Source organism: Pseudorca crassidens, chromosome 14, assembly GCF_039906515.1.
Source record: "Pseudorca crassidens isolate mPseCra1 chromosome 14, mPseCra1.hap1, whole genome shotgun sequence".
Lineage (NCBI taxonomy): Eukaryota > Metazoa > Chordata > Mammalia > Artiodactyla > Delphinidae > Pseudorca > Pseudorca crassidens.
In genome coordinates, this window is record NC_090309.1 from 36,285,684 (window position 1) to 36,305,894 (window position 20,211).

A 20,211-nucleotide genomic window follows, 5' to 3' on the forward strand; every position below is an offset into this window, starting at 1 on the left:
ACTACTAGAAAAACTTAAATTGCATGTGGGGCTCACGTTACATTTCTATAGGACAGTGCTGTGAGCTCAGCTGCCTGTTGTGGCTTCGAGGCGAATACAGGTCACAGAGGTCCCTCTGCCTGGTGGCCTGGCAGAGCGGTGACCCAGCCCTAACCATAGACTGCTCAGGGCAGTGGGTGGGACAGCCTACTTCCAGGCAGAGGGTTAATAACTGAATAAGCAGCAGCAGGAATTTTTAAAAATCCTTTCAAAAGTACCCCTCCTGGCTGAATTTTTTTTTCCCTTAGCCTCTTCCCCCCCCCCGCCCCCCACCGATTCAGAACTCTTCCCCTCAGTCAGCTTGGGACATGCAGGGGTCGTGGTGTTCAGGGGGCTTATTGTTTTGCTTTATTCTCTTGTTTAGATTGTTCTTCTGCCCCAGGTCAGGCTCCGGTAGCTGCCAACTCAGGAACTCTCCGGATGGGCCTGGGAAGCCACTATTTGAGACCAGTCCCCAGGTCCGTCACCCCCCACCCCTCCACCGCCTTTGGAGTGGTTATGCAAGTGTAAACATATCTTGGGAAAACGCAAAGTGGATGTGAAGCTTCAGAAAGCCCTGCTTTGAGAAGTACAGAACCACAGCCGACCTCCTAATGTCAGGTTGGCCTTTCAGGAAAAAAGGGGGGAAATTCCAACTGGTGTTTGAAAACCCCAAGTAATTCCCTGTTACAAGGAGTTTCATGTTGACTTCAGAGGTCCAGGAGGAACCTGATGGATTGTATAGTTATCATTTGCCAAAGGATATGACACAGTCAAATTTCTCTGCTTGGGCACCTGTGCTGACCGGCAGGGTGGCGGCGGGGGAGATCTGTCATCAGGCAGCAGAACAGCACTGCATCAGGGCACTCCGTAATTTTGACATCTTTTGTCCACATAGCTGTCTGTCGTATACTTAAGCTCTGCTGGAATAATTGACATAAGAAATCGCATTTTTTTTAAAGTTCTTGCTCTGTGCGATGTGCTTTATTACATGTACACTTAATTGGCATCACAAACTTTGAGATACCCCAGAGTAGGCGGCCTTGTTTCTCCATTCTACAGATGGAGAAAACGCACTTTAGAAAGACGAAGTAAGTTGTCCGAGGACTCATAGCTGGAAGTCGATGGGGCGGGGAGGGCAGCTCGGACGGTGCGACTCCAGATCCTGGTGTTTAACCGTAGGGTGTCACTCGGCACTGCCAGACCAGCCCATGGATGTATTGCTCCATTCTGCACAAGCATTAGTTTGTTATTGAAACGTTGACGGCACAGGCTGGGACAGGACACCAGGGGAGGGTTCAGTCCTGGGTTGCTGAACCCTCCGAGCTAAGAATTGAATACTGTGGGTGCTTCTGAGCTTTGCTGGGAGGACACCCTCTCACCTGGCTTTTTTTTTTTGGTGGGGGGCTGGGTTGGGTCTTCGTTGCTGCGCGCAGGCTTTCTCTAGTTGTGGAGAGCAGGGGCTACTCTTCGTTGCGGTGCGCAAGCTTCTCATTGCTGTGGCTTCTCTTGTTGCGGAGCACAGGACCTGGGCATACAGGCTTCAGTAGTTGCAGCACGCGGTCTCAGTAGTTGTGGCGCACAGGCTTAGTTGCTCCGTGGCATGTGGGATCTTCCCAGACCAGGGCTCGAACCCGGGTCCCCTGCATTGGCAGACGGATTCTTAACCACTGCGCCACCAGGGAAGCCCTCACCTGGCTTTTGAAATACTGTGTGCTACACAGCCTTCTCCCCATGTGTTTTTGTGGTGGAAGGTCCAGGGCCGACTTGCAAGATGTTCCATTTGCATCACCAGGGTGCTCTGCTGCTGTTGTATTGGTGCAGAAGGGGCAGCTCCACCAGTGGCTGGCTCACCTGGTGAGGTTTGGAAATGAGCCCAGGGGTTGAGAGCTGTATGCCCCGGAGTCCGACTGCTCTTTTGGTTCTGCCACCCAATGGGTTCATAGGGCAGGTTCTCCATTCTCTGGGTGGCAGTTTCCCCACCTGTAAAATGGGGATACTCATAGGCCCTGCCTCAGGTAACTGCTGTGAGATTTCAAGAGGACACAGAAGGCATAGTGTCCTTGGCACATGTTAGGTCAATGTCAACTAACATTTCATTATGATTATTATTAATGCCATTTAATGCTGCATGATGGATTATAGGCACATATAAAATGTACCATAAGATATCATGTGGCTTGAGTTTTTTGTTGTTTTAAGGCAAACAGTATCAGAGTATGTACCTTTGTATCTGAGTCCGTACACCTTGGTACTTGAGTGTATCTTTCAAAGCTGTGATCTCAGGCACCTCCATGCCCATCTCCATCTCCTAGCCATTTGCTTGAAACATTTTCAGGAGCCTTTTTGGAACTCTTCAGAAGAAGAAAAGGTGGTGATATTAAGTATTTCTATTGTAAAGCTAGATTTTAAGTTTGGAAATGGCCTTAAGTTCATTAGAGCTAAGTCTAATGAATAAGTCGACAATAAGCTTTGGTGATGGTTCCACTATAAGTTAAGAAATGGTGCTTAACTAAAAAGTAAGGATTGATTTTTTTTTTTTAAATTTTTAATGGCAGACTCATTTATTATAAGACTAGCCTTGGGCTTCCCTGGTGGCGCAGTGGTTAAGAATCCACCTGCCAATGCAGGGGACATGGGTTCGAGCCCTGGTCAGGGCAGATCCCACATGCCACGGAGCAACTAAGCCCGTGCGCCACAACCACGAAGCCTGCGCTCTAGAGCCCGCAAGCTACAACTACTGAGCCCGTGAGCCACAACTACTGAAGCCCGCGCGCCTAGAGCCTGTGCTCTGCAACAAGAGAAGCCACCGCAATGAGAAGCCCACACACCGCAACGAAGAGTAGCCCCCGCTCGCCACAACTAGAGAAAGTCCACACGCAGCAACAAAGACCCAATGCAGGGCTTCCCTGGTGGCGCAGTGGTTGAGAGTCCGCCTGCTGATGCAGGGGACACGTGTTCATGCCCAGGTCCGGGAAGATCCCACATGCCGCGGAGCGGCTGGGCCCGTGAGCCATGGCCGCTGAGCCTGCGCATCCAGAGCCTGTGCTCCGCAACGGGAGAGGCCACAACAGTGAGAGGCCCGCGTACCGCAAAAAAAAAAAAAAAAAAAAAGACCCAATGCAGCAAATAAATAAATAAAATAAAATAAAAAGACTAACCTCGAAGGCAGTTCCAGAAGAAGGATTCCAGGCAGCTTTGACCTGGGACAGCATCTTTGGAACAGTAACAGAGTCTCCTAGGACCAAAACTTTAAAGGCAGGGGTTTGATGGTAAGTGGGCAGTACTAAGACCTATAAGGTTGTGTTTTGGGAGAAAAAATTAGCCTTATGTACACCTACTGGATTAAGTACCAGCTGAGTTGGCCTTTCATTTGCCACTTGTGTAGCTGCTGCTGAAGCTCATAGCAGGAGGTTTCCTGCATCCAAGGAGTAGAGGCCAAAATCTGGCTTTGGCCCTGGGTTGACTTGTGTTCCTGGTGTGTTTACCCCTTGTGACGTACAGAATTCAAATCTGAAGGTGGGAGTGTGTGTATGTCTAGCGCAGGGCCCTCAGCTTGCTGGCCTCTGCCAGGACTTTAAAGCTGGACGTTTGAGAAGGACTCCTCCCTCCTTCCGGATTCCACGGACTTCTGAGTGGCTGGAGAGCGGCACTCAGCTGGGGCTCACCAGGGGTGGAGGACAAACGCATGTCCCCATGAAATGATGGAAGAAAGTTCAAGGGTTTGGTGTCTATAGATGCTCATGATGACTAATAGGTTCATCCAGGAAGGCTGGGCCACCAGCAACCTTTGGATTATTTTCTATGGGTGGATGTGAGAGGTGCCACGTTCAGTTTATCTTGGAGGACGTGGCTGTGGAATTTGTTTGGTCGAACTCCAGCTCTGCTGTCTATTGCCAGGTTGACTATGGCGTCATAGCATTGCCTGGGCCTCGTTTCTGTCCTGTGTAAAGTGAGAACACAATAACACTTCAGGGTGGTGGTGAGAGAGGGTCAGAGGGGTTCCGTCTATGAGGAGCTTTGACAGATGCAAGCTCTCCACCTCTCCCAGGGCCCTGAGAATGACACCAGAATTAACCCCATTGCCACAGAAATGTGGGCAGAGACCCACAATTGTACATCAGAATATGCCACCTGTCACAGGAAAACTTCCCCAGTCCCTCTGTGAGGTGAGGCTCATACTCCCAAGAGGAGAATTGCCACTTCCTCTCTGCTTTGAATAAGGTCAGCTGTTAGGGGTCCATTGCCCAGCAGCTCTAACCCATTAAGCTGCCTAAGACCCACCGTCTCCTCTTAGAACAGGCGCTTTTCTGTGGTAAACACAGTGTGGCCTCAGCAGGGTGCACATTGGCACTTAATTAATGCCCAGGTGAGTGAAGGTGGACAGTCATGTGAACTTCAAGCCTGATGTTGACAACAGGTCGTCTCTTGTTTGGATTTAAAGTAGGCCCAGCTTCTGGCTTTCATCTATTTGCCAAGTCCCTGGTTGTACTGTATAGCTCTAGTGTCCTCCTTAATTGCACCAGTAATTCAAGGAAGCTTGGCCTGGACCCCAGACTTGGGGGCCCTGGACCGACAGCTGAGTAGACTAAAGAGGTTGCAGGTAGACTCGAGCAGAAGGTGTCTAGTTTCCACTGTCCTCAACACTTACCCCTGACTTTTTCCTGAACCTCGCTTTTAGGTTTCTGGAGCACTGATTCTCAAACGTTGCTGTCCGTTAGAATTACCTGGAACTTTGAAAAATCTAGAAATCCAGACCATGCCCTCAAACAATTAGGTTAGGCACCAATTTGAAAACACACACACACACAGAACTCCCAGGTGATTCCAATGTGCAAGTTTGAGAACCAGTGTCTTACTTGACAGGAAGAAAAATCTTCTGGTGCAGTTACTTACTGAGTTGACTTGCTTTCGTGGGGTCACTAACTCTATCATCTGGGGCCAAGGTGTCCGTCCTGGGGGTTGAACTGCCTGTCCTCCTCAGTAGTGAGGTCTCAGTGGCATATAGCTATTAAAACAACGTGTTTTCTTATGAAACATTTTACATATTCTCAAAGGTGAAGAGGGCAGTATAGGACTTCCCTGGTGGCGCAGTGGTTAAGAATCCGCCTGCCAATGCAGGCGACACAGGTTCAAGCCCTGGTCCGGGAAGATCCCACATGCCTCAGAGCAACTAAGCCCGTGTGCCACAACTACTGAGCCTGCGCTCTAGAGCCCGCGAGCCACAGCTACTGAAGCCCGTACGCCTAGAGCCCGTGCTCCACAACAAGAGAAGCCACCGCAATGAGAAGCCACGCACTGCAAGTAAGAGTAGCTCCCGCTTGCCACAACTAGAGAAAGCCTATGTGCTCCAGCAAAGACCCAGTGCAGCCAAAAATAAAAATAAATAAATTTATAAAAAAAAGAAAAAAGAGGGCAGTGTAATGGAACCCATGTCCTCACCATTCAGCAGTCATTCACCACACACTTTTTTGAAGAGATGGGGTGGGTTGTATTTTAAAGCAAATCCCATGCATCATTTCATCCATAAATACTTCAATATGTATCGCTAAGAAATGACTTAAAAAATATAACCACAATACCATCATCACACTTAAGAAAATTAACAGTAATTATGTAATCTCATCTAATAACAAATCCATGTTCAGTTTTTTCCTATTTGTTTTAAGAAATGCTTTTATACATTTGGTTTGTTCCAATTCGTGTCCAAACAAGTATAATTCATTTTTAATGTTTGGCTTTAACCCTGGGGTAATTAAGCCATCGCTGTGTACAAACACAGGTAATGATGCATGTGGACCTCTGCAAGGAGGTGTAAATGGCATTTGGTCTCCTCCATACTTTTCTTAGCCCTTCTGGTGGGACCTTGACCTGTCACAGAGGAAATGCTCATTGAGGCCCCAGCCGCAGCCACTTCTGTGCTGTTCTGCTTCTGCCTGAAGGCATGTTCCCTTCGGTAAACTTAGAATAGAACCTTCAGGATGCTTGTGAAAAGAGAATTATGAGTCAGTTCCGTGGACAGCTTAGAATTTCCTGCTCCTGTGCTGGAGGCGGTGGCTGGGAAGGGCTAGGACTGCCTCTTGGGCCCTCTCTGGGCTCTGCTGAGGGGTCCTATTAGCTGTTTACTTCTGGGGGTTCACCTGGGACTGAGGCTCTGTTGCGGGGAGCAGCCTACAGCTCAGCCCTGCCTCCCCAGGGGTGCAGCTGGCTCTGGGTGCCTTCACCTCCAGCTGGACCTCTGAGTTTAGGTTCAGATGATGACCAGCGACAGAGATGGTTACCTTATGCCCTCTGAGGCAGCACTAGACACCTCATAGTCATCGCTTCGGCACAACGTCTATGAGATAGAATGCTGTTAGAATTTCTTAAAGGGGCAGATGCCTGGGTGTCTCCTAGGATGGATGGGTGCTGAGGCTTTTGGGGGGTGAGAAGGAGAAGAATGATAATTGAGTTATCATTAAATAATAATTGAATAATAATAATTCTGAGGGGTCAGAAGTTAAAGAATAATTGAATAATAATTATTATTAAATAATGATAATAACTGAATGCTGTCTCACTCCTTCTACAAATGTCGACGGAGTGCCTACTCCATATGTATCAAACCACATCAAAATCTCCTTTTATATACTTCCAAAATCTGATTTTTTTCTGAAGTCAAGATTTCAGATGGATTTGTAGTTGTAAGATTTTCTTCTTTCTATCTCTGTACCATGATCAGGTAGTTACAGAGCAGTAAGTAAACATCTTAATATATAAAAGCAACTCTAATATATAAAGTTGTTCATCACAGGATTGTTTTCAATGGCAAAAGGTTTAGAAGAGCCTAAATGTTCATTAATGAGGGACTGGTTAAATAAACCATGGTGCATCCTTATGGTCGGATATTGTACAGAGGTAAGGAGGGAATGAATTAGTTGTCTATGTTTCCATATGGAAAGATCTCCAAGGGATAAAAAGCAAGGTCCAGAACATGTGACTGACATGCTACCTTTTTTGTGAGAAGGGGGGAGAATAAATGTATTTGCATAAACCCCAGAAGGATACACAACTTTTAAAAGGTGGTTACTGCTGGCTTGTCGGGTGGGAGAAGAAACAGGACAGATGGGATGTGTTGGGAGTATACCTTTTTATACTTTGGTTTATAAATCATGAATGTGTTACCTAAGCAGAACAATTAACTGAATTAAAAGGGATAAATACATCTATACTTACATTGTACAGATAAATTGATTACTTGTTATGTCCCATCTAATCTGTTTTGCAAGCTTCTGACCGCTGATTACCTGTACTTAAACATGCCAGGTCTGTTGTGAAATGGACCAGTGAGGCTCTGGCCAGCCCAGGGAATGTGTGGCATGTTCTTCCCGTGATGCCTTGCTCAGTAGTAGATTATAAATATTTGGTGCTATTCTGCAGCCCATAGGCTTTTTCCCTTCCTCATCCTGAGATCCAAAGTTGAACTGTAGGGGACAGGGAAGGTGGGCTGCCTGTGTCCTCCTGCACATTTAGCTGCCGTCTTCTGAGGAGGAGGCATGGTGGGTGGAGCTGGGGAGGGTGGGCATGGCTTCCTTTCCCATTCTAGTCCCTCTGTGCAATCTTTTGCTTATGCATTGGCATCCTGTGTGCCATATTGTCTATGTTTATATTTATTTCAGCTTCTCTTGAGTGGTAGCAAAATCCCTCTGAGCTGAACTGGTCCCACCCTAGTAGCATGGGATGTTCTGATGTTAAGACTTGCTCTTCACATCCGGCATATTCTCAGTATCAGGCAATTCCTCGGGGCTCACAGGAAACAAACAAATGAAGTCCATGGAACAGTTTTCTCCCCCTTGAGTGGAGAAAGAGGTGCAGAGAGAATCTTTGGGGAGACTTCAAACACAGAACATGAAGGAACAAGCCTTGTTTAAAAGCACTCTGAAAGATGAAATTCAAGGACACTGAGGACCTATTCTTCTTCTGCTCTGCCACAAATGTACCTTTTATATTTTATACCAGTTTGTGCATTTGGGGCTTACTCTTTGGTTTTTCATCTATAAAATAGGTGGGACCCGTGTTCATTGTCCGTTCCCCCTCATTGTTCCCTCTTAGCCATCTGATACTTATTTTAATAAAACTTGAAGACTGTCGTTTTAAATGGCAACTAAGTGAAGAGAGTGAGTAAGCCCTCCTCTGTCCCTGTAGTAGATTATAAATATTTGGTTCCTGAGAAAGGGGGATGCTTGAAGCAAGTTGTATGTTCACCACCTATGCCTTCCCTACATAGAACTCAAGAAGCTTGTGCCTATGGCAGTGATCTGTAATCTTTATCTGATAGTTTGCAGTGTATTGACTGGCAAGCCCTAACTCGGCTTCACTGGCCCATTTTAAAAATTTCTGATAGAACTTAAATGTTGATGGCAAAGTCAGAAACACTTTTCAGAATAATGAGTAACTTTGGCTACCCTTCTGATGATTTATTTAACCTGGTACCTGAGAATTCTAGTGCAGGTACATATTCTGGACACCGTCATCAACTTTCTTGTTTTGGAATCATCTCTGATTGCTTTTCCGAAACCAGAAGTTAACAATGTGACAGAATTTTGGGATGATTTTGGTTTTAGCTAGGTAGGTAATTCTCAGTAAAGAACAATGGACTTAGTTTCAGAAGTTTTAGGCCCAGTTCTTTCTGGCTGCTACAACTGAATTTGAACAAGAAACTTGGCCAATGATCTTAGTTTTCTCATCTGTCAAATGTGGTTGGTGTAGAAGCAGATATTTCTAAGGTTCATTTTAGAATTCTAGGCTGCTCTTCTGGTTTTTAGTTAACAGTTAAGGCCCATAAGGTGCTAAACCTGTAAATCACTTATTTGCCACTAGGGGGTGCTGAACTAAAAGACGGAACAAAAAAATCTGGCTAAGCCCTACATGCAATATCTTTTGTTTTTTTAAATCAGAAATGAATAAATAGAAAAATGGGGAAATATTATTTCCCAATTATTTTTAATAGGTTTCAGATAGTGGCAAAGAATATATTAAATTTAATCTAACCCACACATTTAAAAGGATGCGGATCTCATGCCAAAGCTTGAATTGACTTTTCCTTACAAACATTAGTCAACAATAGCAGTTAATCTCCACCCCCTATTTAAGCCAATAAAGGTTAACCTGCATCTGTTGAATGAATGGAAGAAACTCAGTCTACCAAGGGTTTACCATTTGCCAGACGCTGAGCTACAAAAGTGAAAAAAAACTTTTCTTAAGAGTCTCAAGTCCAATGGCAAAGGTAACGTGCAAATCATAGCAAAATGCTGTCATTGTGGTACTGATAGCCATGAAGACGGAGAAGAGGGTGTGCTAGACTGTTCCCCTATCTCTAGTTTCTGTCTGTGATTAAAAGTCCTGTGAGATTGTAAGGCTCAGCACCTGCCTATAATACAACCATGGCTAATGTTGACATTAGCTGCTATTGTTGACTAATGTTGTTTGTAAGGAAAAGTCAGTTCCAGCTTTGGCATGAGATCCTCATCCTTTGTGTGTGTGTGTGTGTGTGTGAGAGAGAGAGAGAGAGAGAGAGATATTTATTGAAATATAAACATTTGAGAACATGTAAGACAGAAAATAACCACAACATATATAGACACTTGCTGCAAGAGGACTTCTGAGGTATTTATCCACTGCCTAGGCTATCCATGTGCTATCACATTTTTTCCTGGTTAAATACAAGTAAGATGGGGAGGGGGAGGGGACAGAGCGACCCTGGCCAGTGGCTGCCATGTGACCTCAGGGCTGCACTGTCAGGAGAGCTCCTCTTGGCCCAGGGCCCCATTCTGGGGGCACCTGCTGGCGCTCCCACCCTCGGACTTGCTATTGCCGTTGAGGGCAGCAAGGGCTTGCTGAGAGGGCAAGCTGGGCAAGCTGCGAGATCTGCATCCTTTTAAGCGTGTGGGTTAGTTTAAGCTGGCCTCTTAGATCCAGGGTCGGGAACATAGCTCTGCCCCAACAAGCCCTGAGTCTTGAACCAGCACTGCCCAGCTTTCCTTCCACTCCACTCTCTCCTCTGTCTGCTTTCATTACTGGGCAGTTTTCTCGTTTAGCTGTTATCAATCCATTCTTTGTACAGTTTTGGAGCTTCAAGGACTGAACTAGTTTAAGCCCTGCGTTTTCTAGACAAGGAAATTGAGGCACAAAGAAGGGACTCTGCAGCCTGAGGTCACATAGCTAGTGGTGAAGCCAGGCCCAAGCTCCTGCCTCCCAACAGAATAAATCTGCAGGATTTCTAACCCCAGTCACGTGTGCTGTATACGTAGGCAGATGATTAAAGAGTACTCTTGGGAGTTCTCAGAAGAGATTTTTATTTCCACAGCTGAATACCTGCAGAGCCACCTGACAAATAGAGGTGACTACCATTGTCTTGCATATGTTTTTAGTGACCAACAGCAGTCAAGATGAGTGGTAGGCTCCTCTTCTGAAGACTGTCCCTGCAATTATGCAGCATTTGAGTGGCTTCGGGTCTAATTCTGGCCTGAAGTTAGGAAGACGACAGATTGGACTGAGCTAGGCTGATGACAGATTCGGGTCTAGTATGCTCAGTCTGTGCCGTGATCCTCATGATAACGAGTGTACCTTGAGGAATAAGCTGTCCAACCTTAAGCAGATGTCAAGCAAAGACCTCACTGTTCAGCCTGGCAGATGTTCATAAGTACAGAAAGAGTCACCCCTTAGGCGCTCCCTATGTGTGTGTATGGGGACAGAGACAGAGAGAAAGAGTGTCTTTCCGGGTCTTGAGGCAACCTCATCCCTTGAACTTGAAGTTTCACCCCTAGATGTAGGTTTGGTTTCTGTCTGCAGCCCAGGTCTCTGAGGCCAGGCCCTGTCGCCCTGTTTGCTCTCCAGGCTGGAAGCGAAAAGTGATCTGCTGGACGCCTGGCCTGCAGCTCGGCCATAGACCCAGAACCCTGAATGCTCTTACCTATTCCTTGCTAATCAAGCCCATGGTTCCTTCTGTAATTTCCCAGGGTGACATTCCCATATTTCTGATGTATTTCAGACTCCTTCTTCCTCTTTTATCAGTCTTGTTTGTGTAACATCCTGTGCCGAAAAATTCAGACTATCTAGCCTAAATCGACCTAGTAGCTCATTCCTGTTTTCCTCCACACAGGCCAGGAACAAAATTTGCGGGTGCATTAATATAGCCCTACAGAGTACCCCACACAAAATGGGCACCGGGTGAATGTGAGTTCCCGTTGCCTTTCCCTAAAGAAACCTGGCTGAATCCACAAGCCCAGCTCTGAAAGGTCCTCGTATCATAGGGACTATTATTAAAAAAAAAAAAAAAACAAGATCTGCTTAGCTTAACAGCTCATATGCATTTAATCATCGCAGGTCTTCTGGCTCTGGCCGAGCTGAACATCCCCAAATTAACCGCGAGCTTTGGAGAAAGCCTTCCTTTACCCCTGTGCTAGACAGTTACACCTTAAGGAACACAGCTGAAAACTGAGTTGGCTGCAAGTGCGATTTGCCACTCTGCGTGCCATCTGAAATCCTCTGCTTCCCTCCTCTTTCTTGACCAGCGCTCATCCTTCACTTTAGTATTTAACACAGGCGGTTTTCTATTGGATTGACGTCGCAAAGACGTTGATGTATGCCGGGAAGGCAAGTGACCACCAGAAAAACTGGGTGTCTAAGTAGCCACCAGATTTCATCTCTGTCAGATCAGCTGGCTAAGACTTTTTTTTTTTTTTTTTTGATAAGAGAACTAACTGAAGGCAGTTCGAATGGTTTCTTTTGTTCAAGTTTCCTCTCACAGAGACCAGTCCCAGGAGTCCCTTCACCTGCATTATCCATTAATACTGTGGGTTTATTTTCCCCAAATAAACAAGCGTTCCTGCCAAAGAAAATAGGCAGCACGACTGGATGCGGGGATGAGTCTTGGGACCTGCCTTTGAGGCGTGTTCTTCATTTTTCTGGGTTGGCCCCAGGCTCCTCACAGGACTCCTGCTGGCTGGGGCAGTGTTGCAGCAGCCGTTGTTTCTGAAGGCCGCTTGTGCTGTATGAATCCTGCCCATGGCTGTCCAGCCCTCTTGAAAGCACCCTTCATTTCTTTTTGCTCAGTTTCCTAAATGCCTCTTCCAGATCATCTTTCACCTCTTGCTTGAGGCTCTGGGGACGCATGTGGTTTCGACATAATGCACAGATGTGACTTGGGGGAGGGAAATTACAGCTGTGGAATCACATCAGCTGCGGTCGCTGGACTCTGAAATAGGGGAGGTCAGGAAGGAGGGGAGGCGGAAAGACCAACAGGCAACCTCAGGCTCTGTGGATTTCTCCACCCACCATGAGACAGCACTGTGGTGTGTGTTTTGCATTGTAAGGAGAGCATGAGCTACACAGCTCGTGTGGACCAAATCACCAGAAATAATGCTTGTGTATCTGATTCTAAATTGAGATATTAAAGTAAGGGAGCAACGACCAAAACTTCTATAGGGAAAAGACCTGGTTCTTTATCCACCCAGACGTTAATCACCAGGGGTCGAAAAACTTTTTCTGTAAAGGTCTGGATAGTAAATATTTTCACCTGTGGGGACCATATGGTTTCTGTCACAACTGCTCAATTCTGCGTTCGTAGCTCTAAAGTGGCCACAAGACGATAGGCCACAGACCAGTGTGGTGGCTGGCCGTGATTTGCCCACGTCTCACAGTCTAAATTCATAAAACTTGCAAACGTCCTCATGGTTGTTGTTTGCATGAATTAACGAGTGCTCTGTAGGTGGCCAGGCCCTATACTAAGTACTTACTGTGAAAGATCACATTTATCCCATTCAGAACAATTCTCTGAGGTTATTAATAGTATTATACCCATTTTACAGACAAAGAAGCAAAGGCTTAGGGAACTTACATAACACAGCTAAGGGCCAGGCTGGGTTTTGAACCAAGATAGCTTAACTCCAGGCTCAAGCTCTTTACCACTGCACGGCACAGCCTACGGTACCTACATCGTTGGCGTTCACATTTGCTTTTATGCTTTTAGATCTTGACATTAACCAGTATTGGGACTTTAGCCACCCTCTCCCCCCCGCCCCAAAATACATGCAAAGAGATAGTTGCTGAAAACTCTTGTATAAATTAATACATGGCAAGAATGAAAAAAATAAGAGTCCTTTAGCGAGTTATAAGAAATTGGAAGCCATGTTCTGCTGTGCTTCCCAGGGAGTTCTGCTTCTTGACACCCAAGGATCAGTGCTGGGAGATGAATATTTAAAGGCCTAGGGAATTCAGAAGCCAGAGACCTCCAGGCTGATTTTCACATTCCAAGACCCAGTGCTCTAAGGCTGGCCAGGTGGAGCTGGGCCCGGGCAGCTCTTCTGGATGGCCTCAGCCAGGGCCTACCCGCTCTTAACAGAACCACCAACACCAGCATGAGCTGTTAACCTGCTGTGCCCAGGTGCAAGGGTCCTCGACTGGCACTGATGGTGGCGAGGCCATTGTAGCGTGGTCAGGGCAGACTGCTGGTGGCCATCAGTGTGCAAGTCAGCCAAAAGGAAATCTCCATTACAAATGGCAGAAACCGAGTCTGCGTGTCTTTTGTTCTTATAGTAAGTGAGGCGTGTTCCGAAGAAAACTTAGAGTAAAAGATCAGGAAAAAAAAGCATTCCGTAACCCATTAACTACAGCAGTAGTTCCCAAAGTGCTTTCTTCAGCTCATAGGAATGGGAATGGGTGAGGGGTTGCTGTGGCCAGATGAGCTTGTGAAATGCAACACTAAACAAACGGCATTCTCAAGGATGGAGTATGTTGTTTTCCCAAAATGTTTGTTCAGGGGGCTTTGGTTTTGCTTTGTTTTTGGAGCCTCTTATAAAATTGTTTGCAAGGAACACCCTTTGAGAAACCCTAACCCAGAGAGGCTTTCCTAACCTTTACATTTTGGTAAATTTCCTTATGGTCTAAGATTTTTTTTTTTTTTTTTTTTAATGAGTGAGGGGAGCAGCAGCAAAACTGTGGTGGCTATTAAATCCATAAAAATCTTTTTTTTCTTTGTTTTTGTAACAGGGATTTTGTATTTTCTTGTTTCTGTGTTTATTTTGAAACTTGCAATTTTTCTGTAAGTGAGAAATGAATAGTGTGAAGGATTCCTCTATATCCAATTCCCCATTTGTTAACATTTTACCGTATTTGCCATATTCTCATTCCTTTTCTCTGTGTGTATGTACATTATTATTGCTATTACTCTTGTATTTTTGAAAAAATATTTATTTGGTTGCGCCAGGTCTTAGTTGCAGCTCACAGCCTCCTTAGTTGCGGCTCACTGGCTTCTTAGTTGTGGCGTGCGAACTCCTGGTTGTGGCATGTGGGATCTAGTTCCCTGACCAGGGATTGAACCCGGGGCCCTCCTGCATTGGGAGTGCAGAGTCTTAAGCACCGCACCACCAGGGAAGTCCCTACTCTTGTATTTTTTAATTAGTGAAATATGAGTTATACAGTTCTTTAAAGAAGTATGGATTTATTTCTTAAATACAGAAACTCAAATTAGGCTAGAAGTTCATTAATTCCTCCCATTTCTACCTGTTGCATGAAGGTCAGTTATACTTCGCAAGTGTGTGGAAGGTTATTTTTAAATTTCAAGGGGACATTTTGATAAGCCTGTAGCTTACAGTCCAATTGAGGAAAGAATCTGTCAAAACCAAGGAAGGCTTCAGTTCCGGCCCACACAGTCCTGAACAGTCTGGATTCGTAAGGGTCACTTGATGTGGTGTGAGGACATCACAACCGTTTGCAGCCAGTTTTCAGCCCTCTTTGCCCAGTCCTTTGAGGCTGGTTGGCTGGTGCCTGAGGTGGGAGTCTCGACCTGACACTTCCTCCTCTCCTTCGGTGTCAGCCCTAAAGGGAGCAGTCCCGAGGCCCTAGGCTTTCATAGGACCTCTGTATTTCCAGTGCCCTGTGATGACTTGTCACACTTGGAGAACATACCTACCAACACAGATGGCTTTTTAAACATCTAGTTTCAACAATGATTTCCTTTAACATACATTGGAGCTTCCATATATGGGGTTTCTCTTGGCCATAAAATCAAAGCTGTCTTCCCCCTTCAGGTGGTTTAATCCAATTTGAGCATAAAGCGAGTCGTGCAAACGCCCTGCCACCTCCCGGTGAGGTTTGTTGGTGTGAGAGGACTTGGTTGGGACTTCTATAATCTCTCATGGAACTTTTCCAAAACCATATAAGGAAGCTGGAGTCACCCATCCCTCGTAATGTCAACATTGAGCTCACGAGTGAAGTCCTCAAAGAAAGCCTGTGGAACAACCACCAGACAGTCTTGGGAGGAGAGGGCACCAGGCATTGATGGGTCCAGGGGGTGGGTGCACCCTCACGGTGGCCTCAGGACACGTGTATCGTACCTTCCAGCTGGCACTCCCCCACACCCCCAGGGCCGCTTGGTTGCCCTGCGTGAATGATGCCCCCATTCACACATATGGTGAGTTCTCACCTAACTAGAAAATTGCCTTGTGTCGGTACGATTAGCCCATAGGACTGAATTTTTTTTTTTTAATTTAAAAAAATATTTTGTTGTGAAAACTGTCAAAGCTACTCAAACGAAGAGGGAATAATATAGCCAGTTCCCATATACTCACTACACAGATGCAACAGTTGTCAAGATTTTGTCACATTTCTTTAAACTTCCCCTTTTTGGGGCAAAAATATTTCATAACAAATCCCAGATATTATAGCATTTCATCCCTAGCATACTTTTTCTTAAAAGTAGACATTTTATAAACCCAATCCCACTATCCCACCTAACAGATTTATTCCAGGGACAAAATTTTGATGTGTATTTTTTTTTTTTTTAAACAAAGCTCTTGCAACTAGGTAACCTTACAACATAAGAACCAACATACTGATTTCACTGATAGTTTAAAAGAGGAGGGAGGGTCCTTGCTTTCAACTCGGAACAAAATTATTTGGGGATGGGGGTGGGTAAACAACTTGCCCTTGTGGTTGTATAGACTGTGATCTGGGGTATTGAGCCGTGCCATTTGCTCCCTGTGCATTTCACAGTATCATCAATGACTGATCATCAAAACTTAGAGGAATTTTTTTTAAACAACATTTTAATTGGAAAAAGCATCTGTCAGCTGTCAGACTTCCAGCTTCCACTTTTGAGAAGCAGGATGTTGAATGTGAGTAATGACACAACAGGCCTATAAAATGCGGACTAACCCTCAGATGACTCATCCAGTGCGATGCAGTATATTTGTCAAGGAGACTGAATCATGTATGGGGGAAACCACTTCTCAAGCAGCCAGCTGGTTCTCAGGTCCGCAAGAGCCGATCCATTTTTCTCGGAAGCTCTATAGTAGTAATAATGCTAATACCCAGCACTTGGGCTCTACAATGTAGCGGAAATGGCATCGCCTTCCAGGTATGTGCTTACTGTTTATACGAACTTCATTTTCTTGTGGTTCTCCTCTGCCTAACCTTTCTGGTGTTTGCTTTTAACATTTTTTAAGGGAGGGGAAAAAATTATTCTAATTGTGCAGAACTGAAGCGTGTGTGTGTGTCTGTGTGCATCCACGTGCGAGGACAGATAGGTAACCACTGGTCTTTTGATTGACACAGAGCTCTTGTCCACTCATGTTCCTTTCTGGAAACAGATTTCTCCTTAGACGTTCAGATAGAAGTGGTGTTAACCCATCCCTTTTATTAAGCCCTGAGTTTAAAAGATACTGCCTAGGAAACAGCAGAGGTGGTATACCTTTTTGGGGGGAGTGGGGTAGCTTAAAACTTTTTAAAAAATGAATAAGCAGAGATGAACTAAGGAGGTGGTCTAATGGTAACTATTTTATTTATTATGTTGGATTTTTTTTCAATATTGTGCTTTTTCCTACCCCTCCAAGATGGATGACTTAATGCCAGAAAGCTTTATTCCCCGACTAAGTGAATATTTTTTTGCAAATCATAATTTGCTCGTACTGAATTCATGCATTAACTTTTTCTAGGTGGGAGAAAGGGTGGTGGAGATTCGGTAACAACATTTAATTATAGCTTTCACATGATCTGAAGGATTGTTCTGCATAATTGGGAGGCTGTGTCGCCTGTCTGACCCTCTCTTCACTCACTAAATTTAAACAATGCCTGGCTAGTTAAGGCACATATCTTGTTTATTTGAGTGTATTAAACATTCCTCCAAGTGTTGACAGTCCATTCAGCGTCTCCTCATGTTTTTTAAAAATACTTTTTGTATCCTACTTGTTAGGGACAGATGCTATAGTTAGTTTATAGCAGTGCTATTTATGCTTTTCTGGTCTGTCTGTCCAAAATGGCTGGGTCAGGGCCTGTAACACAATTGCCCACAAATTTGCCTAAGATTTAGCATTTGTGGAGCAGCCCTGTCTGTGGTGGTAAATTTTGTTATCACTCAGAGAGCATTAAACAGATCTGAGGTTACCAAGCTGGAAAAACAGGCAGTCTTTTTTTCTCTTCCCCTTTCTTGTAAAGTCCGTAATAATGACTTGTTTTCCTTGAGGTATGTGTATTCTAAACTGTCAGTAAATGTATTAAATTTATTTATTAAAATGCATTCAGCAGTTCCGATGATATGGTGAGCCAGCATGAAATGAGTTTGTTTGGTGTGTTTCTGTTTGTTTTGTAGATTAAGGGGTACACTATTTTTAGAATGGCCAATTTGTTTTTGGAGACAGGACCATCTCCAAATTTCATTAATTTTGCATTCTATAAATGAAAGCCACCTGTTAGGCTGTAACATGCTAATTATGGTAGAGGACAATAATGTGGAAGAACAGTATTTGAAATATGTGGGAGTTTTGCTAAGAATTTTCCTGCCCACATCTGTACTGCTTATTTTTATATGTGTGTGTGTACACACACATATATAGTGAATGTTTAATAATAGCACTTGGCGATATTAAAAAAATACTTCAGATTCAAAGTGAGAGTCCTCTTCATTCCTTCTCATTAACATTTTTTTTTAAAGTCATGGAAGAAAAGCTACTTTAGAAATGTAGCTTGAACTAAAGCCCGAATTTTGCCGTCTTACAGTGAACGGGGGTCTCTTGGAGCTTTGGTGGATGCCACACTCAGCCCAGGGCTCATTTTGTCAAAAGTCATCAGAAAAATAATGTGACTAAATAATGTGAATTAAGGGGAGATGAGCTAATTTGCCCTGATTTCGCTAAAATCTTAGGGTTTTTTTTTTTAACATCTTTTTTTAGTTTTTTTTACATCTTTATTGGAGTGTAATTGCTTTACAATGGTGTGTTAGTTTCTGCTTTATAACAAAGTGAATCAGCTATACATATACATATATCCCCACATCTCTTCCCTCTTGCGTCTCCGTCCCTCCCACCCTCCCTATCCCACCCCTCCAGGTGGTCACAAAGCACCGAGCTGATCTCCCTGTGCTATGATCTCCCTGTGCTATGCGGCTGCTTCCCACTAGCTATCTATTTTACATTTGGTAGTGTATATATGTCCATGCCTCTCTCTCGCTTTGTCACAGCGTACCCTTCCCACTTCCCCATATCGTCAAGTGCGTTCTCTAGTAGGTCTGTGTCTTTATTCCTGTCTTACCCCTAAAATCTTAGGTTTTGATAGCTTTTTTTTCCTTGAGGCCTACAGAAAGTATTACAGGCAGGTATATAAAAACATTTCATTTAAAGTTCTTGATTTATTGGCGTTTTTCTATGTCTGTGAAAAGGCCTTGGTCTCCTGTGATTGGTGCAGTTGAGGCTAACTCAGGTCCTGTCCGCATTATTTCAGGGCAGCGTGATTTCTTTCGGTTTTGGTTACTTTTCACCCTCAGGGCATATTGATCTCTGTAGTCACCCCTGGGGTTGTGGCAGCCTTTGGGAGCCCCTTGGATGTAAGCCCCAAGAGCCTCAGTCCAGAGTGACCACGTGGTTTTCAGATTCCTTCTTTTCCTTTTGAGGGAGAGGGGATACAGAGCGCAGTTGGTACCGTGGGTTTCCCATCATTCAACTTGGAAGCGATTGATAGATATTGAGTGAGACGCTGCCCTTGTTCAGAGCTCTGCGCTGGGTAGTGTCACATTTGAAAATGCTGTGATCCGGGCCCAGCCCTGTCCTTGCTTTCATTCCCTCTTCAGTGGGGATCCATCATTATAGGCAACAGTTTCCTCCTGGGTTTTTCATTCATGGATTAGCCGGAGCCCCTGATGGTTATTTGTAGAAGCAACTTTTAGCTCTTCCCTTCTGGTTCTTCCGAATCTATCATTTCTTGGACGGCTCTCATATCAAAGAAAGAACTGCCCTACTCAAAAATTCATTTGATAGTTTCGGTGGCCGCGTCTTCTGAGCCAAGTAGACCGACAACCTGGGACAAAGGATTTTTCCCCCTTCGTCCTTGCGGGGAGTGACAGTCAGGGAGGGTGAATCCTGAAAACTTAGAGCGTCCTGGAATATTTTAGTGGCACAGATTAGTAAACACCAAGGACAGTCTTTGTCAATCTTTGAGTTTTGAAGACCCCTCCCCTTTTTAGCATCGGCTAAAATTATATTCTAATGACTCAAGGCTATAATGAATTCAGTAATCCTTTCAAAATACTATACGTTATCTATCAACATTTAAAAATACTTATTTGTATTTAGAGAGACCTGTTCAGTGAGTTTGCAGTCTGTCCTTCTGTACTTGGTGGATGGTTTATGGATGCGTGGTTGTAACCGTAGCCCCCGGGGGAGAGCTGGACCTGTCCGTTGCCTGTTGTCCTTTGCCCACTGTTCTGCTGTTACACTGTCCTGCCCACATCCGGGGTTTATGGCCACTCTGCCTACACAGTGGGTGGGATTAATAGCACTTATAGATAAATCTTGAATCGTTATCTGGGAGTATCAACTTTCTCATGTGGCTCAGAAAAGCCAGAGACAGGTACAGAACAGCCTTAGGGCATCAACCCCTGCTCTTAAGGACATGTGAACGGGGTGAATGACCACTCTCTTATCAAACCAGTATGGACTCTTATTAGTCCTGAGCATTCTTCCAGGTATAAGTTTGCTGACAACCTGTTTGCATTGTCATCTATGCCCAGATTGCCTTAGGACAGATGAGGGACAGTTAATGGAAGCCATGCCCATTCATAGTTGGATTCTTAATCACCAGCATTTCTTCATGACTGATAATCACCAAAGAGCAAGCAAATGCCTTGGTGCCAGGATGGCAGTTCAGCCCTCTTAGAAAGCTGCT

The 20,211-nt window shown here is 44.9% G+C and overlaps 1 protein-coding gene across 2 annotated transcripts in view; it reads left to right on the forward strand.

Annotated features, from left to right (window-relative positions):
• The window catches only part of SPRED2 (sprouty related EVH1 domain containing 2), a 120,653-nt gene that overhangs the window by 49,624 nt on the left and 50,818 nt on the right, over positions 1-20,211 (forward strand). The window contains exon 1 of one of the 2 annotated variants that reach the window (XM_067704882.1): positions 16,246-16,414. The exons of the other annotated variant lie outside the window; for it this stretch is intronic. Within the exon in view, the coding sequence (XP_067560983.1) occupies positions 16,398-16,414 (17 nt within the window). The 5' untranslated portion in view covers positions 16,246-16,397. Of the gene's footprint in view, positions 1-16,245; positions 16,415-20,211 lie in introns of those variants that run through there. 2 annotated transcript variants of the gene reach the window in all.